At 51.9% G+C, this 27053-nt stretch overlaps 1 protein-coding gene across 1 annotated transcript in view; it reads right to left on the bottom strand.

The window, feature by feature from the left end:
• The window catches only part of NTMT1 (N-terminal Xaa-Pro-Lys N-methyltransferase 1), a 45991-nt gene extending 32275 nt beyond the window's left edge, over positions 1–13716 (bottom strand). The window contains exons 1-2 of the mRNA XM_085614004.1: positions 13459–13716; positions 5854–6141 (exon numbers count right to left, since the gene is read on the bottom strand). Of these exons, the coding sequence (XP_085470130.1) occupies positions 5854–6015 (162 nt within the window). The 5' untranslated portion in view covers positions 6016–6141; positions 13459–13716. The remainder of the gene's footprint in view (positions 1–5853; positions 6142–13458) is intronic.
• Between the last annotated feature and the right edge of the window lie 13337 nt (positions 13717–27053).

A 27053-nucleotide genomic window follows, 5' to 3' on the forward strand; every position in this document is an offset into this window, starting at 1 on the left:
TATTGCTCTTAACAGATTCAAGTTCTATACTAGGGCACAAAAGGAGGAGGAATCCTTTGATGATTTTTTAACGTCGTTAAGATCTTTATGTGTACACTGTAAGTTTGGGGTTATGGCAGACGAAATGATTAGAGATCAGATTATTGTACATGTAAAAAACAAAAAAGTACAAGAAAATTTGTGGGTCATGGGAGACCCTAGTCTGTCTGAAGCAATAGCTAATGCGAAAGCAGTGGAACAATCAGAGAGCTGGATGCAAACTATTAAGCAGAGTACTAAGAAGGGAGAATGTGTGGAAGAGGTATGTGCTTTGAAGAGTAGTTCTGGGAACAATACGCAGTTGAAGAAAGACAGTGTTGAAGTTGCTCAAAAGAGAAGCTTAAACAATAAATATAATGGTGGGAGCCAGTTCAGAAGCAATGTGAATATGGGAGGACATAATATGTGTTTCAGATGTGGCAGTAGGTCACATTTTGCGTCTTTTGGAGGTTGTCCCGCCATAAATAGACAATGTAGGAAGTGTGGGAGAATGGGCCATTTTAGTATTGTCTGCAGGGAGATAAGGAGATATAATGCTTCAACATCTTTTTCTGGTTCTGTCTCGACCATTAGTGGTACAGATATAGTGCAGGATGGAGAAGGGAAAGAAGGGTCTTCTGACGAATGTGAAAGAGGGTTTGTAGTTTCTATCATTAATAAGCAGTCGGTAGGAGAGGAAGAGTTACGGTTGGAGGCTCCAAAATGTATAGTAGAGGTTTTGGGGGTTGAACTTCATCTTATGGCAGATTCTGGCTCGCCATGGACCATAATCTCAAGAGATTATTTCAGAGAAAGATTGCAAGTTGCTTGTGTTGGAAGAATTCTACATGCTAATGATGTGGTTGCTGAAAGTTTTGATGGCACTAGGATTGATTTGGAAGGTTTTTTCAAGGTATCGTTACAGTGCAAGGGCAGATTTGCAGATATTAAATTGTACATTGCGAAAAAAGGAGTTAATGTTTTAGGATGGCGCGATCAGTGGAAGTTGGGCATTATGTTAAATCCACGAGCAGAAGATCCTGTCATTTTAGGGGAAAAGTGGGAAGTTGGAAATATTGCTGTGGTTGATCAAAATGTCAGAGTAAGGAATTTGGTAAACAAATTTAAGAAAGTATTTTGTGAAAGTTTAGGGAAACTTAAAGATTTTGAACACAAGATCATTCTTAAGTCAAATGCTCGCCCAGTTGTACAAAAACTAAGAGGAGTACCCATTAATGTAAGAGAAGAACTTAGAGAGATGTTAAAACAACTTACAGATGAGGGTATTATTGAAGAGATTGAATCTTCAGAGTGGGTTTCACCCATTGTTTTAGTACGCAAGACTGATAAAAATTTGAGGGTATGCGTTGATCTCAGATCACTTAATTCCAACATAGTGATTGATTGCCATCCTCTCCCAAATATAAACGAGATGGTATCTATGTTGGAAGGAGCTAATGTATTTTCAACTTTGGATCTGCGTTCTGCATACCATCAGATTTGTCTTGCTGAAGAGTCAAAGAACCTTACAGCATTTATTACCCCACAAGGGCTTTTCCGTTACACCAGAATGCCTTTTGGATTAGCCTCAGCGGCTTCGGTGTTCCAAAGGGTAATGTTTAGAATTTTTAGAGATGTTGACCGTTTTGTAAAGTGTTTTCAAGACGATATTTTAGTTTTTTCTAAGAATAATGAAGAACATGATTCACACCTTAAGGAAGTTTGCAGAAGGTTGGAGGTGAACGGTCTCACTTTAAAAGAGAGTAAATGCAAATTGTATATGCAGTCTGTGGAGTATTTGGGGCACACATTATCTGGGAATGGTGTAGTTCCTAAGAAGTCAAATGTGGATGCTATTATCAATGCTCCGGCTCCTACAAACAAGGAACAATTATTGAGTTTTGCTGGCATGTGCGAGTATTATAGTAAGTTTGTGGTGAATTTTGCAAACAAAATGGAGCCGTTGAGAGAGTTACTCAGGAAGAATATTGATTTTAAATGGAGTGGTACACAACAAGTGGCATTTGAAAACATCAAGCAAGATATTGTGAAAGCACCAACTTTAAAGCCTTTTTGTGTTAAGGAAGAATGCATCATAACGGTAGATGCAAGTTTGTATGGTATTGGGGGTGTGTTATCGCAAAGGCATGGAAGGGAAGAGTGGAACGTGGCTTTTGCCTCTAGAACACTTAATGAGACTGAGAGGAAGTACGCTGTAATTGAAAGAGAATTACTTGCGTGTGTGTGGGGTATTGAACATTTCAAATTGTATGTGTGGGGTAGCAAGTTTACGTTAAGGACGGACCATAAGCCTTTAGTAAACATCCTTTCTTCTGGTGGAGGGTGGAATTCTACTGCTAGGATTGCTAGGTTGTCCTCAAGGCTACAGGAGTACAATTTCAAGACAGAGTATGTACCAGGAAAAAAAAATGTTACGGCTGACTTTTTGTCAAGACTTCCTTGTGGTAGTAGTGGTGTAAATTTTGTGAGAGAGGTCGATTTTGTGCTTCAGATTAGTGATGTAATTCCAGTGCAGTTTAATGATATCAGTGAGGAATTATGGAAAGAATGTATGTGTAAAGATGAGGATTTGTTGGAGGTCAGGAGGTTTGTGATGGAGGGTTGGCCTAATAAAAGGCAAATAAGATCAGAATTATTGTCGTATTGCAAGGTTGCAGATGATCTGGAGGTGGAAGGAGATTTTATTTTCAAGAATTCTAAATGTATCCCTCCAAAAGGGATGTGGGATGTTATTTTAAGAGTTGCACATAAAACACATCTTGGTATTTCATCTATGAAACGTTTAGTAAGGAATTTTTTTTGGTGGCCTGGAATTGACAGATTTATTGATGGAGTAGTAAGAGAGTGTGAGCTTTGTGTCTCTAGTGAAAAAATGTTGTGCGTTAGAGTTCCACCTTTGAGAATGGTGGAATGGCCAAAAGTACCTTGGCAAAGGTTAGCTTTTGATATTTCAGGGCCATTCAATATGCTTCCAGAAAATGCAGGTTTGCTTTGGTGTTGGTGGATTACCACTCAAAATGGCCGGAGGTAAAGTTTGTAAATAGGATTACAACGGATATTGTTGTTAATTTTTTAAAAGAGACGTTTGCACGTGAAGGTTGTCCTTCGTATTTGGTCACAGACAATGGAGTGCAGTTTAAGTCGGCTGAGATGAAGGATTTTGTTGGTGAATGTGGTATAAAACATGTTTTCACTTCCCTGTATGGACCGCATGAAAATGGTCAAGTTGAGAGGTTTAATAGAGTGTTGGAGGAGTTTGTGGTTGATTCAGTTAAGTTTGGAAATGATTGGTTAAACAGGGTTAGAGAGAAACTTTGGTTGTACAGAATTACCCCTCATACCACCACAGAAGTCAGTCCGTTTAAATTGTTGAAGGGAAGGGAGCCAGCATCAAAGATTTGTCCGTGGTGGTTTAGAGAAAAGTGCACGAAAGTAGTCTCTAATGATGTTTGTGTGGATGACATTTCTTTGAAGGTTAAGAGTAAGCAAGGCAAGACTTGTGCGTGGTTTGATAAAAAATGGAAAACTCAATCTCCTTCTTTTGCAGTGGGTGATTGGGTTAGGATCAAAAAACCTGGTATTCTTTGTAAGGGTTCTAGTAGATTTGGGAAAGCTATACAAATTAAAAGAGTCTTTAGAAATTCTGTAGCTACTCAAGACGGGAAGGTTTGGAATGTCAGAAGAGTGGCCAAGTGTCCTCCCAGTATAAACAAGTTGGTTTCCAATCCGGTGTCAGGAAATGGTGTTCGTGACAGTGAGCACATTGTTGGGGATTCCTGTGATTCTAACAGTGTGGGAGGAAAAGTTCCTGTTGGATTAAATGTCAGAACGTCAAGTCGTGTAAAATATTTTCCAAAAAAATTGGATGATTTTGTTTAATTGCTTATAAGGGGATTGTGCTTTGTTTGGTTCTTGTTATTTGTATTTTTGGTTTTTTTAGTTTTGTTTTTTTAGTTTGTTTTGTGTTTGTTTCTTTCAAAGGAGGGGGATGTGTTGTATTCTTATTTGGTTAGGTATGTAACATTCACTGTATTCCTGGCATGCGCTGTGTTTATCTTTAGGTGTTGTTCTATGTTCTAATGTGGAACTGTGATTGTAAGATTCCAGCGTAAGACTCAGTTGCTGTTGGAGTCTGGAGCTGGAAGCAGGTCTGCCGTGCCATGCTGAATAAATCTAACTTATCTTAAATTCAAGCTTTGTGAATTTAATACCAAGGTCTGCCCAGGAGGAGAGCTGTGGAAACACAGACCTATCTGCAGGAACTTGGGGGTCACTTCCAGGGGTGTCACAACTCTGAAGGGGTGAAACAAAGGACTGCCCAGGAGGAGAGCTGTGGACCCACTGAACCATCTGCAGGAACTTGGGGGTCACTTCCAGGGGTGTCACAGCTCTGAAGGGGTGAAACAAAGGACTGCCCATGAGGAGAGCTGTGGACCCACAGAATTATCTGCAGGAACTTGGGGGTCACTTCCAGGGGTGTCACAGCTCTGAAGGGGTGAAACAAAGGACTGCCCAGGAGGAGAGCTGTGGACCCACTGAACCATCTGCAGGAACTTGGGAGTCACTTCCAGGGGTGTCACAGCTCTGAAGGGGTGAAACAAAGGACTGCCCATGAGGAGAGCTGTGGACCCACAGAACTATCTGCAGGAACTTGGGGGTCACTTCCAGGGCAGTCAGAGCTCTGAAGGGGTGAAACAAAGGACTGCCCAGGAGGAAAGCTGTGGACCCACTGAACCATCTGCAGGAACTTGGGGGTCACTTGCAGGGCTGTCATAGCTCTGAGGGACTGAAATCAAAGACTGCCCAGGAGAAGAGCTGTGGACCCACAGCTCTCGTGCACTCACTTCCAGGAACCTATGAAGGAACCTGGGGGTCACTTTCAGGGGTGTAAGAACACAGAGGGGGTGGAACCAAGGACTGACCAGAAGGAGAGCTGTGGGCCCACAGCTCGTGTGCATTCACCTACAGGAACCTCTGCAGGAACTTGGGGGTCACTTCCAGGGGTGTCACAGCTCTGAGGGGGTGAAACCAAGGACTGCCCAGGAGGAGAGCTGTGGACCCACAAAACCCTCTGCAGGAACTTGGGGGTTACTTCCAGGAGTGTCATAGCTCTGAATGAGTGAAACCAGCTCTGAAGGAGTGAAACCAAGGACTGCCCAGGAGGAGAGCTGTGGACCCACAAAACCCTCTGCGGGAACTTGGGGGTTACTTCCAAGGATGTCACAGCTTTGAGGGTTGTGGAACCAAGGACTCCAGGAGAGCTGTGGGCCCACAGCTCGTGTGCATTCACCTACAGGAACCTCTGCAGGAACTTGGGGGTCACTTCCAGGGGTGTCACAGCTCTGAGGGAGTGAAATCAAGGACTGCCCAGGAGGAGAGCTGTGGACCCACAGAACTATCTGCAGGAACTTGGGGGTCACTTCCAGGGGTGTCAAAGCTCTGAAGGGGTGAAACCAAGGACTGCCCAGCTCGAGTGCTCACACCTCCAGGAACCTCCAGGGGTCACCTCCAGGGTTGTCACACTCACAGCTCTGATGGTGTGGAACTAAGGAGTTGCCAGGAGAAGAGCTGTGGACCCACAGGTCGTGTATACTCACCTTCAGTAACTTGGGGGGGGGGGGGCACTTCCAGGGGCGTCCCAATTCTGAGGGGGTGGAACCAATGACTGCCAGGAGGAGAGCTGTGGGCCACAGCTCGCGGGAATTCACCTTCAGGAACTTGGGGGTCACTTCCAGGGGTGTCAGAGTACTGAGAGGAGGGAACAAAGGACTGCCCAGGAGGAGAACTGTGGAGCCACAGCTCGCGTGCACTCACCTTCAGGAACCTCTGCAGGAACTTGCGCGAGCCGGCGATGTCAATGTTGGAGATGTGTCCGTAGCCCCCCAGCATGCCGTCCACCGTGGCCGGGACCTCCTTCCAGTACTGCTGGGCCTTGCTGTAGAACTGGCCCTCGTCCTGCACCGCCTCGCTCGTCATGGTGCCCAGGACAGCTCCCTCCCGGCCGCAGGCCTCGGAGTTGTGCCTCTGAAGCGCAGCGCCTTGAAGCGGTGTCTCTCTGCCCAGCGCCTTGAAGCGGTGCCTCTCTGCCCAGCGCCTTGGACTCTGCGGAGGGAAGGACAGCAGTGAGTGAGTGAACACACCCGCAGCACAAGTGTTACTTAAAATGGAGCAGGAGGCTCAGACAGGCCAATCAAGGCCCCAGAACAGCTGCAGGGGTGGGGTGGGGAGGGGACAGGGGCCCAGAGCTCAAGCCCGGCGGGGGGAGGGTACCTATAGGTCTGTCCGGGGGGCTAAGGGGGGGGGGGCTCCGTGACGCAAGCAGAAATGAATCTAGATAAACTGTTTCCACCAAGCCACCGACTGAGGCAGCGAGCAGTGCAGGTGGGTGAGAGCTGGAAGGTACATCAGGGGGACCGGTGACGTGGAGCTGGGGGCCGGAGGTGGGGGGGGGGGGGTCTCTCCCCAGTGCTGGAGCTGCAGAGGGCAGGCTGGGGCATTGACCACAACCACACCTGCGAGGGGGCTGGCCACTGGGGCCACAGGCCATGGATGTACAGGGGGACGTGGCTCGGTGAGAGCCGAGAGGGGCCACTTGGAGGCAGCACCAGCGGCTAAATATACCCTCCCTCTGTAGGCACCCCACAGCCCCGACTCCGGGCCCCTGGCCCTCAGGAGGGCAGAAATAGTAGGAGGGATCACTGACCGGCAGAAATACAAGCCAAGGCACCAAGGAGGCCTCAAACAAGGAAGGGAGGGTCCTCGAAGGGGCCCCTGGCTCACCCGATCGACACAGATCCTGGGATTAACAAGCATTTGCAATGCAAAGGTCTCGCATTTACAAGAGTTTGTACTATTGGCATTGTAAATATCAATGCCTTTTAATTATATATGTTAAGAATCTGCAAGGGGTGCGTAAACACGCACTTTGAGCATATTTGTGCAGGCATTGCTTGCGAAAAGCAACACTGGCAGTAACTATGCCTTTTTTACTGCCAGTCTTTCTTTTCGTAAGCAGGGACTATAAGTGCGTGTTTACGCACCGCTTGCAGCTTTTACGAACACATAAATAAAAGGCATTGTCATTACAATGCCAATAGCTCAAATTTTCGCAAATGCAAGACCTATTGCATTGCAAATGCTTGTTTAGAACCCAGAAAGTGCTGGTCACTGTTTTCCAACAAAACATTGATTTTAAATGAATACTGAGTTATAGCACAGCTTCACAGGAGAGCAGTTACAGTACATTACCCCACCATGTACATACACATGCACACGTAATACTTGTTTACATTTTAAAGAAAGCACTGGAGGGGTAACGTTGCACCTGCTACTTGTGTATGCAACATAGCTCCGACAGTTTCAGATTGCTACTTGTGACATTTTTATAATTTCAGTGTAATTATGAGTAACATTCAACGACTATAAGTGACACTTCCCTCTTTCTGCAAGCAAATACATGGCTGCACGTACAATTTTTCAAAATGTTTCCAATGCTCTATTGCAAAGACCAAATGAAATGTTTGAGATAGAACCTTAGCCGCAGAAGAAGAAAATGTAGTACGGCGGTGCTCTGAGCGAAGAAGGAGGGGCCCGATGAGGGGAGGGAGGGAAAGCGAAAGCGTGCCATGCGCGCGACCCGTACGCGTGTGAACATCGGCTGTCTGGGCAAGTGCACATCAGAACGCGCCGCTTATTAGACCCTGTGCATTTCTCAGGCTTAATCCCCAGTTCCTGTTTGTTATTCTTGATGTTCATCTTTCTGCTGGGCCTGACAGCTGGAAGGTTTTCCGAGTCATCTGTTTTTACTTCCCTCTGGATATCTCAATACCACATTTCCACTTACATTATGGCGTCTGGCGTAGTTTCTGGCTCATAGAAGGCCTGTTCTTGACATTTGCAACACTGTTAGGGCACTTTTTAACCCCTCAGTCATACACACACACACACATATATATATATATATATATATATATATAAAAATAGGTTTACTGTCTTTGCTTGCTCTTCTTATGACGCAACCCTCGTCACTCTGCCTCCTTTCTGTCGCACCCAATTTGTGGGGTCCCAAAGTAAATAAAATGTTTCCACGTCCTTCACTGGGTGTAGGAGACCAAAGAAGGACATGTCGCCCAAGTTCTGGTAGGCTGAAGCAGTGGGATATGGAGCACTGACGAAGATTGGCAGATCATGATAATGAACAGGTACCAAGGTAACGTGCAGGTCTGAAATGGCTTGTGAACAAAAGCGTATGTCATTCTAGGGAAGGTGGTGGAGGCATTTGTAGATCAGTAGAGTATGTTGTATACTATCTATTGCAACGTGGGAAAAATACAATATCTCAAGTGTATACCTTTTACATTAAAAAAGCACCTACTTCGACGCCTCGCTGCAGGTAGTGGGAGCTATATAAATGCAACTACAATACAATACAATACTTATTCATTATTTTCATGTCTGTTGCGGACATACATTTCAAGTATGTAACGGTAAGCCATCTGTGCGCGCAATGACGGACAGCAGCATTGCAGCTTGTAATGGTACAAATGAACTAGCAGTAAACGCAGCTTAAATATGGACAGTGAAAACCATTGTAGCTACCTATAGGAAAAGGGTCAGTGGCCCTTGGGCTTGGCACCCGCTTCGGATCTTGAAGGTTTTGGGGAGAGGATGTGGTCCGTCGGCTGCGCTGCCACCTCTGGTGCAGGAAACCAGGGTTCGAGCCTCGAGGTCGCGTCCACATCCTGTGATTCTGGGCAAATCACTTAATCTCCCCGTGCCTGAATGTGTAATGTAAATACGGTGCTATGTAAAGCGCTCCAATACCTTCGGGTCGAGTTCCTTACTAGTTACTCATTGAAGCGCCTGGTTGAGAGACGCGGTATACTACCTTATTCCTGCAACGACCGGTAGATGGCGATGAAAGCCCGCGCGGCGTCGTCTTATCAGTGCGCGAGCCCGTTCTTACGGCAGAGCGCTCAGCCACCGACGGCACCCACCTGTGTGCGCTCGGAACCTGGCAGGAATCCTGGGAGAGATCTTGTGCAAGTCTGATGTAAAATCAGTGCCAGTCGAAGCAGTGATTTAAATGCTCCAGCGTGCTTGCTGTGGCCCCGCCCCCTTGTGTATGTCGCTGGCCCGGCTCCGGCCGGGTGTCAGAGGGCAGATGCCTGCGGTACTGAGCCGCTGCTGCCGGGTGGGGGGCGGGGAGTCCGGGGGTCGGAGCCGCGCCATGGAGGTCCGTATGGCCGAGCTCTTCTGCTCGGGCCTGGAGATCAGCGCCGCTCTGAAGCCCAAGGGTAAGAAGGCGGGCCGGGGCCAGAGAACCAAGAACAACCGGCAGAGCACGCCGACCAGTCTGCCCCCAGAGGTGAGGCGGCGAGGAATGGGGGTGGGGGGCAGAAGCTGCGCTCTTGCCTGAGCTCCGTCTGCGGGAGGGCTGGTTTGTGGGGGCAGGTATCCAGACGTTCTTCTGTTAAAGAGGATAAACAATGGGGAGCGGGAATCACTGGACTGTGAGCTGCGCTCTTGCCTGAGCTCCGTCCGCGGGAGGGCTGGTTTGTGGGGGCAGGTATCCAGACGTTCTTCTGTTAAAGAGGATAAACCATGGGGAGCGGGAATCACGGGACTGTGGAGCAGACCATGGGGTTAATGGTGACAGAGGTGCAACCTGCACTTTAATCAGAATAATAAAACAATCGAAAGTGAAACTTTATGCTGGCTTGCCTCGGAAGTGGGACAGGAGATGTGCACGCCACGTGGCTGTAAGCGCGTTCACAGGCTCCAATCCGCCAAAAGCCTGCGCGTGCACATCTCCTGTCCCACTTCCGAGGCCAGTCAGCAACAATAGATCTCGCTGGCGACAGCAGCGCTTCGTGCTGCGTTCGCCAGGCGAGACCTAAAAAGGTCATTCTCACAGCATGCCGACAGGCGCCCCACGCTGCAGACCTATAATTAACTCAGCAGGTCTTCCGGAGAGGAGCACTCAACGCGCAAATGCTGTTCATGAGAAGCGCGTTCACAGACAGCAATCACCACAACCACAACACTGCGCGCGCGTGCCCCAGTCGGTCTCCCTTGAGAGGCATCTCGGCGACAATAGGTCTCGAGAGCGAGACCTAAAAAGGGGGAAACCGACCCTTCGCAGGATTAAATGCCCCATGGCAGCGGTTCTTAACCTGTGGTCCGTGGGAGTCCGTGACTGTTTTATAAAATTACATATTTAAATTAATCACTTATGTACAAATGAAGAAACATTGACAATGGGAAAACGTTTTCTTTAATCGTAAATTAAAATAATTCAAAATCTGAGCATTCGTTTGGCGCATACCTGCTTCTGTAGATTGTTTCGAGATTCAAATAATTGAATTTGCTTCGCCAGGGATGCCCAGCTTTCGATAATGCCTCGGTAGGGGTCCCCAGAACTCAGTAATCATTCAGTGGGGGCCACAGAAGTCCAAAGGTTAAGTACTGCTGCCCTAGGCATAGGTCGAACACCTGCATCAGCAGGGCGACTTCACATACTTAGGACTGGGGTCTCTGTGATGATGGACGAGGCGCCCTTACACACCCGTATCTTCTCAGCTTGATACAGAATGATGTCCTATGGACATGAGCGGCCTGTGGGAGCCAGGAGGCCCCTAGTTAGCATCAGCAGGGCGACTTCACATACTTAGGACTGGGGTCTCTGTGATGATGTACGAGGCGCCCTTACTCGCCCATATCTGCTCAGCTTGATACAGAGTGATGTCCTATGGGCATGAGGGACCTGTAGGAGCCAGGAGGCCCCTAGTTAGCATCAGCAGGGCGACTTCACATACTTATGACTGGGGTCTCTGTGATGATACTCAGACCCCAAGCCCTGGATACCCTACCAGCTTTTAGGATCACGAAAATTGGCATCGAAGAAATAACATACCTCTTTCTCACAATCCTGGAAGCCCCTTCCAAGCCTCCCACTAATAATGGCTGAGCCTGCCCACTGTCACAATCATGGCTTCATCATGCCCGTTCCTAGAATTAGAATCATGACTAGAGGTTACACAAAGTAAGAACCATGGCCGTCCCTGCCCACTCACAGAATCATGGCGACCTCTTTCTTATCCATACCCTGGCCGTCCCTGCCCACTCACAGAATCATGGTGACCTCTTATCCTTACCCTGGCGGGCGCTGCCCACTCACAGAATCATGGCGACCGACCACTTAGCCATACCCTGGCCGTCCCTGCCCACTCACAGAATCATGGTGACCTCTTATCCATACCCTGGCCATCCCTGCCCACTCACAGAATCATGGCGACCTCTTATCCATACCCTGGCGGGCACTTCTTACTCACAGAACCATGGCGACCTCTTATCCATACCCTAGCGGGCGCTGCCCACTCACAGAATCATGGCGACCTCTTATCCATACCCTGGCGGGCGCTGCCCACACAGAGTCATGGCGACCTCTTATCCATACCCTGGCGGGCGCTGCCCACTCGCAGAACCATGGCGACCTCTTATCCATACCCTGGCCGTCCCTGCCCACTCACAGAATCATGGCGTCCTCTTATCCATCCCCTGGCGGGCGCTGCCCGTTCTCAGAATCATGGCGACCTCTTATCCATACCCTGGCGAGCGCTGCCCACTCTCAGAATCAAGACCACATCCTGGCACTCTCTCGGAACCAGGGCTGCACCCTGCCCTCTCTCGGAACCAGGGCTGCACCCTGCCCTCTCTCGGAACCAGGGCTGCACCCTGCCCTTTCTCGGAACCAGGGCTGCACCCTGCCCTCTCTCGGAACCAGGGCTGCACCCTGCCCTCTCTCGGAACCAGGGCTGCACCCTGCCCTCTCTCGGAACCAGGGCTGTACCCTGCCCTCTCTCGGAACCAGGGCTGTACTCTGCCCCATCTCAGAACCATGGCTGCACCTGCCCTGCACCCTGCCCTCTCTCAGAACCAGGGCTGCACCCTGCCCTGCACCCTGCCCTCTCTCAGAATCACGACTGCATCCTGCACTCTCTCTCAGAATCACGGCTGCATCCTGCCCTCTCTCTCCGAACCAGGGCTGCACCTTGCCCTCTCTCTCCGAACCAGGGCTGCACCTTGCCCTCTCTCTCCGAACCAGGGCTGCACCTTGCCCTCTCTCTCCGAACCAGGGCTGCACCTTGCCCTCTCTCTCCGAACCAGGGCTGCACCCTGCCCTCTCTCTCCGAACCAGGGCTGCACCCTGCCCTCTCTCTCCGAACCAGGGCTGCACCCTGCCCTCTCTCTCCGAACCAGGGCTGCACCCTGCCCTCTCTCTCCGAACCAGGGCTGCACCCTGCCCTCTCTCTCCGAACCAGGGCTGCACCCTGCCCTCTCTCCCCGAACCAGGGCTGCACCCTGCCCTCTCTCCCCGAACCAGGGCTGCACCCTGCCCTCTCTCCCCGAACCAGGGCTGCACCCTGCCCTCTCTCTCCGAATCAGGGCTGCACCCTGCCCTCTCTCTCCGAATCAGGGCTGCACCCTGCCCGCTCTCCCCGAACCAGGGCTGCACCCTGCCCGCTCTCTCCGAACCAGGGCTGCACCCTGCCCTCTCTCTCCGAATCAGGGCTGCACCCTGCCCTCTCTCTCCGAATCAGGGCTGCACCCTGCCCTCTCTCAGAACCAGGGCTGCACCCTGCCCTCTCTCAGAACCAGGGCTGCACCCTGCCCTCTCTCAGAACCAGGGCTGCACCCTGCCCTCTCTCTCCGAATCAGGGCTGCACCCTGCCCTCTCTCTCCGAATCAGGGCTGCACCCTGCCCTCTCTCTCCGAATCAGGGCTGCACCCTGCCCTCTCTCTCCGAATCAGGGCTGCACCCTGCCCTCTCTCAGAACCAGGGCTGCACCCTGCCCTCTCTCAGAACCAGGGCTGCACCCTGCCCTCTCTCGGAATCAAAACTGCATTCTGCACTCTCTCTCTCAGAATCAAGACTGCATCCTGCACTCAATCTCAGAATCACGACTGCATCCTGCACTCTCTCTCTCTCAGAATCACGACTGTATTCTGCACTCTCTCTCAGAATCACGACTGTATTCTGCACCCTCTCTCTCTCAGAATCACGACTGCATCCTGCACTCTCATCACACCTCCAGGCACCCACCGATCTCACCTCCAGGCGCTGTGTTCAAGCACTTCTCACCGAGACTCGAAACAAAAGCAGCAAACACCCTTCAACCAAACCCCACACGGGTTAGCATGCTGAAAACCTGCTTCTGCGCTGCATATGAAGGTAGCAAGCGCTAAACAAGTCTTGCGCTTTCCTGGAACAGATCATCATCAGGGGCCTTAATCCACCAATACTACAACTCCCAGCATGCACTGTCGGGTGGAATGAAAGCACAGAGAGCCGGAGACAAGGGGAGGGGCTCAGCCCCACCTCTCCGGAGGATGCAGACCTCGGATAGCCCTACTCACCGCCCGGACAGCAGCCCCGGCGCTCAAGTGCCACGTCCAGCGGCCACAGTACCGGGAGAGCCGGGATGAGAACACCGCAGGATGTGACGCACACACGGCCTGGGTGGCTCTCGGCTGCTGATGCGCTACACTAGGTCCTGCAGAGCCGGATTCAGCTGCCTCTCCCCGTCCCCCTCGGTCACCGGGACTGGGCTCTTCAGCTGCTCCCGGTCTCCCACAGTCACAGCGAACGGACAGGCTGTCACCCAATGAGAAGTCAGCATAACGGGTGCATAACTAAAGCCCGCCCACTGACGGAAGTCCGGACGGCTTGAGTCAAGGAGTACGTGACCAATCCGGCGCCCCACAACCAATGAACGACTGGCAAACGTTTCTCAAGCCAATCCCTGGCCACCATAAACTCCACCAGTCTCGTAGCCAATAACAGCTGGTGTATTTCCCTTTTCCTAAGACTTAAAATGTTTTCGCCTTAGCTGTTGGTTGTGAGGCTCGCGAGACTCGCCGGGTCCCTTATCGAGGGTGGAGGTTCGTCCCGTGAGACGAGGGCGCAGGAAGGAGGCGTGGGCTTCACAGCTGCCAAGTTTCACGAGTCCTTGTTTACTTCTTTACATTCTGGCACTTAGTAGTTCTGGTTGTATAATTAAACGAAGACTACAAATCCCAAAGAGAAAACCCTGGACAGGAGTAGCACCTCACGCATGTGCCTGGGAAACCTGTTAGAGCTGGGCTCTGTGTGGGGCCTCATGTCGTTCTGTACTTATATATACCCTAATGCTGCCCCCAGCGTCAGCAGCCCTGCCAACCTTCCCCGGTCCCTCAGGGTGATGACAGACCTGCCAACTCTCAGGCGCCACATTGTAACACACAACTTAGACTCCCATCCCACGGTCACCGGCGAGGAGCCGATATCACACGGTGGCAGGAAAAACAAGCAGAAAACTACAGTATAATAGGGCTTTCTGAGGCTTTGAACTGCTGACGTCCATTAAGGGGTGTGCAAACAGCTCAGGACATCTGCACAAGCCTCAGTGAGCTTTTTTAGGTCTCGCTAGAGCCAGCGCATGCGTTGCTCTGGCGAGACATTTAGTAAGCGGGTTTTTAAAGTGCTACCAAAGGCGGCCACCAGCTTACTGCATACATGCCAACATTTCAAAAAAGCAAAGTGGGAGATTTTTTTTAAAAAAATCGGGAGAATGGGGCCTTGAATCGGGATACTGTCATGTATGGGCTTTGGAAGTGCGCCGCTGCAGGATCGGACACTTGAAAGGCAAATGCATTTTTTTTCCTTACCGTTCAGAAGCATGGAGCGCAATGGCAGGCAGAGAGAGGGTGATGCAAGTCTTCTGCACAGGCCTGGCAGGTTGTTTGCAGTGCATATACCAACCTCCTGCATTCCACCCCCCACCCCTATGGCATCCTGGGCTGAAACAGTTTCCCAGGCACACACACAGCCACCTGAGTACTTCACAGCTCTTTAAAAGACCATTCGCTTGTTAATGATGCTTTGTTGGTTTGTCACACCTTCTAGAGCCCCTGCATCGCCCTGACTATTGCTGGAAGAATTAGCACGTTACACAATACTCTGCTGAAAGCCCCGAGGAATCGGGTTTTTGCTTGCAGGAATCGGGAGGCGGGAGACTAGCCTTCAAATCGGTAGTCTTCCGCCTGAATCGGGAGGGTTGGCATGTCTGTTACTGTTACATGCGCGCCTCGCTCCACCTCTCCAATGTTCTGTTGCTAATCTCTTTCGCTCGCGCGCGCACACAACTACTGTTCGTAACTTGCAGCGCAAGGCGTGTGTGCTTGTTCTATTGGGGATTATGTCCCTGCTCCTTCGCGCTTGCTGCTCCAGGCGCCATTGACCACACGCTTCCAGGTCATTAATATCTTTCAGGGTGTCCCAGCAATCCTCTGCTGTACAGGTCCCCGGTGAATGGTCTCCAGCGTCCAATTGCACCACTATCATCAGCTGGGCCCAGGACTCGCACCTCTGAGCAGCGCTCCTCATCTTACCGCCTCCGCGCAGATTCTTTCTTCAAGGGTCCCCCCCCTCCGTCTGCGGGCCATCAAGGCAATTGCCAGGGTTCACTGGAAAGGCGGTTTCTGCGTTTCCACCGAAGTTCCGCTCCGGTCACATCGTTTTGTATTTTAATTGAGACTAGGTTTCGGCCATCGCTTTGCAGATGATATAGTGGCGGCTGCTGCTTTCGCTTGTCGGCTTGTACCGGTCTGCGGCTCTGTAATGTGGCTGCTAGCATCATTTAGAAGCCCTTTGTCCTCAAAAGCTAGGCCGCTTCACAGGCACCGTTATTTCATTTAGTCGCTCCAAGAGGGTACGTGGTTCTTTCACTCCAGCAGCACATCCACCGTCCTCGACATCTCCTCACCTGGCCACCTCTCTGTCTTGCATGTATCACCACCCTTGCATACCTCTCGGTCCCCGATCACGGAGGGCGGGCCCCAGCGGACTCCCACGCAGCAGACCCTGCTCACCCTTTCTGAGGTCTTTTTGGGGGTCGGTGCCCTCCGCCAAGCAGGAATTCGGTTCCGATAAGGAATCAGCTGCGATCACATGCGGAAATAGCCTCTTCCCTGTATTTTTCAGGATTTTGGGACCGGGCAAGGACAGAGCTTGTCACCAAGCATCTGCTCCAGTTGCCCACTTGGCCACGTACCTTGTAACTGCCTGTTTACTAGTAAAATATAGCAATATTAGCTGTTTGGAGGGAAAGATAAAATGCAAACAGTAAACGGTATGCAGCGTTAACCAAAATAAAACAAGCATTGGCATAGCCAATAGGTCTCGCTCTTGGGACCTTCTAAGTGTTTAGTTATGTAGCACAATATTCTTGGTGCAACAATAACTGTTGCATGGCTAAACACTTAAAAGGTCCCAAAGGCGAGACCTATTGGCTATGCCAATGTTCTTTTTTTTTTGGGAGGGTGCTTGGGGACTGGAATTGCCAAAAGAGCTCCCCACACGAGGCCCGCCCCTCATCACACAGTGAGATTTTTAGGTCTCGCCTGACCCAACGCATGCGCTGGTCTGGCAAGACTTTTTGAGAGGGCTCCAAAAAGTGCTACCAGGCCAGCCTAGAGCTACAGTGCATGTGCGCGGGCGCCGCTTTTACCGCGATTACTTTCACTTTCGCGGGCGCTTTGATGTTTGATCGCGATCACATTCGCGGCCGCACGGCCGCTTGGCATAGCCAGTAGGTCTCGCTTTTGGGACCTTATAAGTATTTAGTTATGCAACTGTTGCATGGCTAAACACTTATAAGGTCCCAAAGGCGAGATCTATTGGCTATGCCAATGCTTGTTGTTCATGTTAGCAGGTATGTGGTGGGTTGCTCCATTCCAGGTTTTTTCTCTGAATTCTGGGACTTGTAGTTTTAATTCCATTATAAAACCAGGTCTATAAGTTCATCAAGCATGGACCTAGAAAAATTGTCATCTGTGCATCAGAGTTTAGGGATGCGTGTAGGCTGTTACTCAGGTAACTGGTGGCACACTACATTCCTCCCCAGCATACATTATAAACATAGTAGAGGACAAACTTCTCCATTGTACCTCATTTTTAGCTTGGGTAGCCATGCATTGTACCGCAGCCTTTAGGATGGGCACCGGTTCAACTGGCAATTTTATCTATCGTCACTATGTTGCAGAGGCAAATACATATTCTGTTGTTGAAGGTTCTGGGTCCGAATTGTGGGTATCTGATCTAGGACTTTAGTGGTGCATTAGCAGGACTTTGGGAACGGGTGACTCAGTAGTCAAGTCATCGCACTCGTTCAGTACTTCCATGTCTGCTACCATTAGGGCTAGGAGAAGTGTAGAGATATGACCAAAGATGTCATTTTCCAAAAAATAGAAGCAATGACTATGGTAGCTGACCAAGACAACACGCGGGTCTGGAATTGCCTCGGTTACTTACCGGTAATCTTCATTGCTCAGAGTTCACGTCTTCCTCGTCACAGTCCTTACTGGGTGAGAATGAATCTGGAGGGCAGAAATGGTTTCTGCCAAAGCTAAAACATTAAAAAAAACCTACAAAGGTGGCAGACTTCCCCTTCCTGTTACCGATACAAACAGAGGAAATCGTCATCTCAAACTTCCTGTATTTTTGTTTTTGAGACACAAATATTATTCTGCCAAGCTAATTCTATTACAGGACCGGAGGCTTCGTATTATGCTTCTCTTTCTTATTTATTACTACTCACAGCAGCCAATGAAAACTTTTCTTATGCAAAACAAACTACATTTCCCATGATGCATGCACCACATCACTTCCTGCAGAGCCCCATAAGAGCCAGTAATACCGGAACCAGTCCTCTTTCTTTGCTGCTCACGCAGACAGATAAGTTGAGCTCTCGATTATTGACATGCTAAACGTTTTATTTTAACGATTGATGCGTTATTTGCTGGCAGCGGGGCACTGTTATATGGTTTAAAGTCTTCACTAACGCCGCTTTGCATTTCTGACAATTACCCGACTTTGCGGGAGGTGCTGGATTTCGTGCCCTGGGCGCTACGGAGCTCCAGCTGGGAGCGGGGATATTTCAGGGCTTAGCGGTGTTCCCTGGGTACAGCGAGCGATGCGTGGGAGCATCGCGCCGATTTATGGCATTCTAGCAAGCGCGTCTTGCATATTGCATGTCAGCGCGTTGAGCGCTTTGATTATAAAGCAGCACGGTACCGCCCCGACTTCGGTGGGTGCATATCATTATTAAACACAGCGCGAAGGCTCTCCTAATAAGCCGGTGCGCTGGGAGCCAGTCACTTTTGCTTTTGTTTCAGGTTTCCACGTGCGTAGCCCAATTGGGCTATTTTGGTAGGATTTGGGCTACGCACGTCCTAACTGCCCGTTTTCTGTCGTTTTTCTTTCATTTTTAGCCATTCCAGGCTGACTTCCACACAGAGAGCACCCATTACGCCTGGCTGGCTGCAAAAACGACTTGGGCCTGGAGGGAGCACACCTCCTAGGACTTTTATTGCTCTTTTTGGCTCCACTACGCCCTGTGGGCTGTAATAATTGAAATACAGCTTTGGCTGAGGAGCTAGGTACCGGTGCTGTGGTGCTGTGGGTTGGCTCCCCCCTGTTACTCCTCCTTACTGTTGCCTTATGAGCAACTACGTGTACAAATTTGGCTCCACCATGGAAAATTGGGTGCACTATGAGGAGGATGACACCTTGTACGAGGAGGAAGTGGGTACACCTTCCATCGAGGAAAATATTGTTGAGGCCCTGGACGCTTCCGTGCAGGAGTCAGTCAACAAGGCCCTGGAAAAGGCAGTTCCGGGAACTGTGCAGCAGGCATTGGCGACTACATTGAAGCCTATTACTAGGCAATTGGAGAGGTTCGCGAAGCATCATGGCTTCACTACCCCAGCTGAAGGTCCGGCAGAGGAGCCACGGCCTAAGTCCTGGCCTCATTCTGCTTCTTACTCGTCACTCCCGCGTTCTGCGACGGAGAGGGTTCAGGATACGGATTCGGAACCCGGTTCCACCTCATTGGACACCCCTGATGATTCCCCTCCCAAGAAGAAATCTCGGAAGGTTAAGAATGTGGAGACTCCACAGACGGCCCCTACGCCTTTCACCTTCAACCCCTCGGATATTGTTCACCCTAGATCCTCGGATTGGTTGCCTGCTCCGGAGGTGGCAGCGTACCTCCATGAGAATTTGCGCAAGAGATTTGACAAGGAAGTGCGCAACAGACTGCGGTCTGAATGTCCCCGACCAGATCTTTCGGACAAGGTGGCGGAAACGCCAGAAATTGACTCCAGTCTGCTAACTTTCCTTAAAAAGTTTGCCAAGGACCCCAAGAAGGGTATAGATCGCGCCTGGCGAGGGTGCCAGGACAAGCTTCTTCATGTGGTCGGTCCCCTGGCCAAGATATTGGAGATGGCTCTAGAGGCGCATGAATCGGGAACTGCTATTGATTCCCATGTATTGGCGGGCTGGACCCAGCGGGCTATCTGCCTATTGGGTAACGCCAACTGCGCAATCTCCACGGAGCGCAGGAAGTCCATCCTGATGCGCATGGACTCTAACCTGACGAAGTTGGCGGCGGCGGAGCCTGGCCCACTGGCGGACGGAAACCTATTCGGCGACCGCTTCGTCAAAGATGTGGCGAAATACGTGGGCACCTTCACGACCCTGGACAAAGCTCAGGCAGGAATCAAACGGGTATTCCAGGCAGGGGTTTTCAACAGGGCCAGACGAGGCCGGGGACGCTCGTTTGGCCGTCAATTCTCCCAAGGTCCTCGGCGAGGAGATTTCGGACGTGGCAAGGGAGAGGGGGACTCCACCCGCGGTGGCACCTTCTACCCCACCAGGCAGCTCTTCAACAAGCGACTCTTTAACAAGGGATCCTATCGGGGAGGATTCCAGAACACCGAGTTTTCAGGTGAGCGCTCCAGACTTATTTCTTCTTCCATTGGGGGGACGTATTCAGCAGTTTTATCACAATTGGGTTCAACTATCACAGGGTTTTGCAGACAGTTCAGGGGTTCCATCTAGAGTTCTTTCACACACCTTGTCAGGTTCATCGGCCCAGACAGCTTTCTTTTTCCCAACTAGAATGCGATTTCATAGATTCAAAAATAGAAGGATTGCTGCAGAAACACGCAATAGCTCCTTGCGACCTCGCTGTTTCTGCAGCAATATTTTTCTGGTGCAGAAGAAAGGCGGTGGTTACAGGTTGGTACTCAATTTGAAGGATTTCAACCACTATCTGACTTACAAGCACTTCAAGATGGAGGGCATCCATCTGCTGGCAGACCTATTGAAGCAGGGGGACTGGTTGGTCCGTCTGTACCCGAAGGACGCCTATTTGTCTGTTCCCAGATGTAATGGAGTTAGCAGACTAGTAGTTGGGGAGGGCGGAGCGAGAGTAGTGGGAAGAAGAGGAGGAGTCCGGACAGGATAGAGGCAGTTAGAATAGGGACGAGGTAGAGATAAGAAGTAGAGAATAAAGCTCCTGAGAAACCTTAAAGGGCGTCTGTTATTATTTGTAGCACGATGCTACAACTGGCGACGAGGGTGGGATGAGCAAGCTCACACTAGTCACAGAGCCCTGGAGCGTGGTGAAGAACCGGACCTGCCTGAGGCGATTGAGCACCTCTGGATGCCACCAGTGACTACAGAAGTCGGGAGCCTACCCCGACCCTGCCTCGTGCCCCCAGAGTGAAGGAGAAGGTGCCTGACGCTGGAGACGCTGTCTCCAAAAGCCTGCCTGCAAGCGATGTTGAGCGCGCTAAAAACGAAGACTGAAAATCCCTCGCTGCCGGCTAATCTCACGCCCGATGCGTGAGCTTTGGCAGGGTCGGCGCGCAAGAAGAGCGGGAAGCTGCAGAACAAGGCGGGAGCCCACCCCGACCTCACCTGGTAGCTGTCGCCGCCGTGAATGAGCAGGGACTGGAGGGTGCCACCCCTGAAGATGCCCGCCGGTGAGTCCAACTTGTAGTAGACTGAATGAGCCGGGAGAGAGCCTCGCGCGTGTGTGCAGGGACGGCGGCCATCTTGAAATCAGGCAGCTTTCGGGACACTCCCTTGAATATTGAAGAGCGGCCATTTTGAAGTCAGGCACCCAGCAAAAAGCATTAGCAAGTGCAAAATAAACAAGCACTGGTATGTGCAAGCAAGCAAGCATTGGCAAAAGGAAATAAACAAGCATTGGCAAATGGATGTAAAATAAGCATTAACAAGTGCAAGCAAACAAGCACTGGTATGTGCAAACCATCAAGCATTGGCAAAAGGAAATAAACAAGCATTGGCGAAGGGGCGCAAAATAAGCATTAATAAGCGCAAGCAAACAAACATTGGGACGTGCCAACAAACAAGCATTGGCAAGAAGAATTAAACAAGCATTGGTGAGCAGAAATAAACAAGCCTTTGCAAGAGCAAATAAACAAACATTGGTGAACACCCATCAAGAAGCAGGTCGTAACAAAAGAAAGGAAACGAGACAACGACGCAATGACTACCTCACCACAGCGGAAGTTCCTTGTTGCGGGAGGATCGCACCTGCGAGCTCCGGAACCCCTGACCGTGACCACAGGAGGGAGCATGGGCCCCAAGTGGCAAGAATGGGTGGAAGACTTTGAAGATTACATGGAGGGTTCCAAGGTGAAGGAAGACAAGGAGAAACTAATTGCCCTCCGAAATTTGGCAGGCCGGGAAATAAGCAAAATCATCAAGGATCTTCCGCCTGCTGAAACGGGAACCTACGACAAAGTGCGGGAAGCCCTAAATAAAAAGTTTCTTCATAAACGAAACGTAGATTACGAGCGCCATGCGTTCCACCAAGTGTGCCAAGGGAAGGAGGAGGCGATGAGCACATTCATCACTCGACTACGACGGCTGTCGCGATACTGCGAATTCGAGACCTTCTCGCCTGACGCTGCCATCAAATCGCAAATCATAACCGGTTGCCACTCAGAAACACTCAGGAGACGGCTATTGAGGAAACCCCACGAATTAGAAGAGATCGAAGAAATAACCCGCATATACGACCAAGCGGAAGAACACGCCGCCACCATCGAAACAGGACACAAAGTCAGTCACGAGCAGGCGCACCGTGTTCAAGACCGACCTCGTAGCAGAAGGAAGTATTCGCGGGAGAATAAATGGAGGCAGAGACTGTCGCCTCACCAACGACGCCCCGAGTACAGAAGCAGAGAAACAGGGCGAAGGGATCAAAAGCCGGAAAGGACTGGCCGATGTTATCGGTGCGGCTATGACTATCCCCATACAGACACTTGTCCGGCCATGGGTCAGCGATGCAGGAAATGTGGGCGATCGAATCACTTCGAAGCCATGTGTGGGGACTATTTTTTTTTTTTTTTTTTAAAATTATTTTTATTGCAGGAATCAGTAAATCGTTACATGATCGGCCAACATTATATCTCAAACCAAAGCATTGAAACACAACCCTCCATCCCCCTCCGGATGTTGCTTACACAGCCATTCAGCCCACAACCCTGGGGTCGGGCGGCGAAATTCAATGGGGGCTCCGGAGGATATCGGGGTTGGCCCGGAAGATCCATTGTCCTTCATCTGCTTTTCTAAACAAGCCTATAACTCCAAAAGAACCCCCCACCCTCAAAACACCCCAATCCCAGGAAAACCCCTCCCCCCCCCGCCATCAGTGCGCGGCATCAACCGCAACCGGATCTTCTAGAGGACCCATAGGGAAAACCAATAAAGCTGAGAAGTGCAACCATCTAATGGGACTCAGGGCGCGCCGCTTCCTCACGTTCGGCGTCGCCGGGGGCGCAATAATCCCTAAGGGCCTGCACTAGCACCTCCCACTCCAGCGCTGTCTCCTCGGCCTTCTCGTTACGCTGCCTCCGAGCTAGCTGGTATCTAAGCGTGCTCTCCCCTGCTGCCCACTTCAAAAATTCGCTGTGCCACCGGCTCCCCGTCGGGCCGGCCCGTGCCTTCCAGTTCCTGGTCACCTCCCGTTTAGCAAGGAGCAGCCCCAAATCAATGAATTTACTAGATATTTTATTCTTGGGGGTATGAGGGAACCAGTGCAGGAGACCCACCGCCGCATCCAACGAAAGGGATCGCCCCGTCGTCTCCTCCAGGGTCTTCCCCACTTCCTCCCAATAGGCCGACAGTCCCGGGCAGGCCCACAGCATGTGGAGAAGGTCCGCCTCCTGGGCCGGGCACCTGGGGCATTCCGCCGATGCCGTAGCAAAATATCGCCTGATTTTCACCGGGGTCAAATATGCTCTATGGAGCACATAATAATGGACTAATTGGAAGCGGGCGTGGCGTGTGCCCTTCCAGGCTCGCCGCACCAACTGAGCCCAGGTCGTCTCCGGGATCTCCCTGCCAATGTCCTCCTCCCATCGGTTTCTCAGGGTGGTGAGGGGAGCCAGCCCCTCGTTGAGCAGTCTACCATAAAGGCAAGTGACCGCCTTTACCGTGCCCGCGGACATCATCACGTATTGGCACACCGGGGATAAAGGGGGTTCTGCCTGCCCGGACCGCCAGTGCGCCTGGATCGCTCGAACAAGGGCCGAGTGCAGCAAAAAGTCGCCGCGGGGAATCCCGAAGCGATCAATGAGCTCCTGGAATGGCAGGATCGTCCCGTCCTCATATAGATCACCGATGAGCTGCAGACCTGCGTCCTCCCAGGTCGCCAAGCGCGACCAATCACCCCCATGGGGCAAAGCCGTTAGCATCCCCAGCGGTATTTCGGGTGCATACGGTGTTCGCTGGTGGCCCCGGGCGTGAGCTTGGTTCCAGCACAGGCGAACGGTCCGCTCCTCCATTGACAAGTCCTGCAAGGCCAATCGTTGCCTCATCACTATGAAGGAGAGAACATGCCTGGCCATACCCGTTCCCCTCCTATCCTCGGGGCCCCGGAACTCCCGAGCGATCTCCTGGGTGAAGGTCTGGAGCTGCGCCGCTAAGTAATACTTTTCGAAATCCGGCACCGCAAGCCCACCCTCCTCCTTCGGCCTCATCAGGGTCTTGAGGGCCACCCGCCGGCGGCCCGAGCCCCAAAGGAATCCGACAATCAGTGACCGTAATAGTCGAAACGTGGTCGGTGGGATCCAGATCGGTAGTGTCCGGAAATAATATAACATCCGGGGGAGCGCCACCATTTTAAGCAGAGCAATCCGCCCTGCCACCGAGAGCGGCAGCGTGGCCCAAAAGCCCATACTGCCTCGAAGTGCCCGGATGCCCCGGGCAATGTTCCCATCGAGGAGGCCAGAGGGTTCATGATAAACATACACCCCTAGATATTTGAAGCAGTCGGGTTCCCATCTGATCTCCCTACTTAAAGCAGGTGTAGGGGTGCCCCTGCGAATCGGGAAAAGACAAGTCTTAGTCCAATTCACTCGGAGGCCCGAGACCTCCCCAAACTCCGTGAGCGCCGTCGCAGCTCCCTGTAGAGCAGCAAGCGGGTCTTCTAGGAAGAGCAACAGGTCGTCTGCGTATAGTGAGACGTAGTGCGGGCCCGACAGGGTCCATAGGCCCGCGTAATGGGCCCCCGACCGGAGATGCAACGCAAGAGGCTCCACCGCCAGCGCAAAGAGCAGTGGGGACAGCGAGCAGCCCTGCCTCGTGCCCCGTTCCACCGGGTAACGTGAGGAAATCAGCGGTCCCGCCCGGACCCTGGCCGACGCCGAGGCGTACAGCACCCTGGTCCATCTGACGAAACCCTCCCCGAGGCCGAACCTCCGCAACACAGTGCAAAGGTAGTCCCATTCCAGGCTATCAAAAGCCTTCTCTAAGTCCACTGATAGGACAACCGGACACGGGGCGTCTACAAGCGGTTCCCCAAGCAGGCGGCACAACCTGCGAATGTTCATGGTCGTGTTACGCCTGGGGATAAAGCCAGCCTGGTCCTCATGCACCAAGGAACTCATGTGCCCAAGCAGCCTCGTGGCCAAGATGCTGCTCAGTATTTTATAATCCACCGTCAGCATCGATAAGGGACGGTAGGACCCCGGATCGGATGAGTCCCTGCCGGGCTTGAGGAGCGGGACCACCAAGGCCTCACACATCGAGCCTGGAAGACGCCCCAGCCTCCTCGCCTCTTTATATACCACCAACAGCCTAGGGGCTAGGAGGTCGGCATAGGCCGCGTAGAACTCTACAGGAAGCCCGTCCAGGCCCGGGGTCTTATTTCTCGCCATCTTTTTAATGGCGCTACGGATCTCTCCCAGTTCTATGTCGGCCCCCAAGGTTTTCGCCACCTCCTGCTCCATTGTTCGAATCTCTAGGGGCCGCAAATAATTATCTAGCAGGTCAGGGTCTCGGCCAGAGCGACTGCGGTATAAGCACTCATAGTATTGCCGGTAGCAGCTCAGAATCGCAGGCTGAGTATACACCAGGGTTCCGTCTGCCCTACGCATGGACGTTGTCAGTGAAGTCTGCCGCGTAGGGTTGGCCAGCCAAGCCAACAGCGCGCTCGACCTATCCCCCTCTGCGATGGACCTAACCGTATAGGCTTTATAGTCAAAACAGCGGAGCCGTTCGACCTCCGCCGCCACCGCCTCTCTCGCCTCCGCCGTGCGTACCTGTAAGTCTGGGCGGCGTAATTCCAACTCGCGGAGTTTCCGATCCGCTGTCTCCAGGTCTGCGAGGATAACTCGCCGCACCCCGACCTGTTTAGAAATGCAGTACCCCCTCACCACCACCTTAAAAGCGTCCCACTCTAACGCTCTCGTGCTCGCGGTGCCACCGTTGGACGCGAAGTACTCCGAGATCGTGTCACCCAGATCCGCCTTGAAGACACTGTCCTCAAGGGTCTCGGGACGCAATTTCCAGGTGGGCACCGCTGGTACCCCGGGAAACCAGCGAAGGTCCAACAAGAGGGGGTTATGATCAGAAATGGTTCTGGTCAAATATTCAGACCGGACCGCCGCCGAAACCAATTCGGGCGAGCCAAGAAATCCGTCCAGTCGAACGTGCAATTCATGGAGGCTCGAGAAGTAGGAGTAGTCCCTAGCTGTGGGGTGTTGCGCCCTCCAAATGTCCGTTAGACCCCAGTGAGTCTGCCAGTCCCGACGGTCCCTAGCCAAACGACGAACCGGAGAGTCAGGGAGGGGTGGGTGCGAGCGGTCATTGTCTATATCCACCACAGAATTGAAGACTCCACCCAGCAGGATGGGCCCGGAGAGGCAGTGGGCCAGCGAGCCCGATAACCTGGAAAGGAAGGCAGTCTGGTCGACATTAGGAGCATACACACAGCAAACGTTTAGGTCTCTCCCTCCCAAAGTCCCCGAAATGGCCACATAGCGCCCCTCTGGATCTATCACTGTGTTCGTGACTTGGAAGGGGACCCCAGCCCTAACCCAGATCAGCGCCCCTCTGGCATACGCGGAGTACGAGGTGCAAAAGACCTGCCCTCTCCATCTACGCTGTAGCGCCGCCCCTTCCGCCTTGTTCAGATGGGTTTCCTGTAGCAGCGCCATTTGTATCCCCCTACGCACTAAGTAAGCGTGGACCTTGTGACGCCTGGACATTGTGTGAAGCCCCCGTACGTTCCAAGTAACACATTTCAGATTGGCAACCTCAGCCATTGTCCCATATCAGTCTCGCAAAGTCTCCCCAGCTGGGTCCCAACCATGCAAGGACATCTATCCTCATAGCACTGATGGCGGCCATTTTCCCCAACCAAAACTGAACAACCCAAAAATTAATCAACTCCCCATCCACCCTCCCCAGAACAGGACCCAAATAGCACCATCTAGTTCCCATCCAAACCACACTCGCTAACAACCCACTACACCCTACTAATCCTGCAGTCGCCACCACAGGAAGGCCTTAAGGGCCAGGTGCGGGCTGGACGGAGGCAATGGGCCCTCGTCGCCCAGGCCACCAGGACTAGAGCAAGCCCAAAACAGTGTCACGAAAAAAACCCCCCAGGGGGCCAGTCCAGGGCACCCCACCCACCCTACCCCGATAGACAGCAACGCTTACCGTCCCCCGCCATCCCCCCGCCGGGCCCCCACCCAAACTGAAGAAGCACACCCTGCTACCCCTGTCCATCTAGTATGTCCTCCACCGATTGTGGTGTGATCTCCGGCGTATGGCCACTGTCCGGCACAGATCCCTCGGAGTCCGT

This window comes from Triturus cristatus, chromosome 1_2, assembly GCF_964204655.1.
Source record: "Triturus cristatus chromosome 1_2, aTriCri1.1, whole genome shotgun sequence".
Taxonomy (NCBI): Eukaryota; Metazoa; Chordata; class Amphibia; order Caudata; family Salamandridae; genus Triturus; species Triturus cristatus.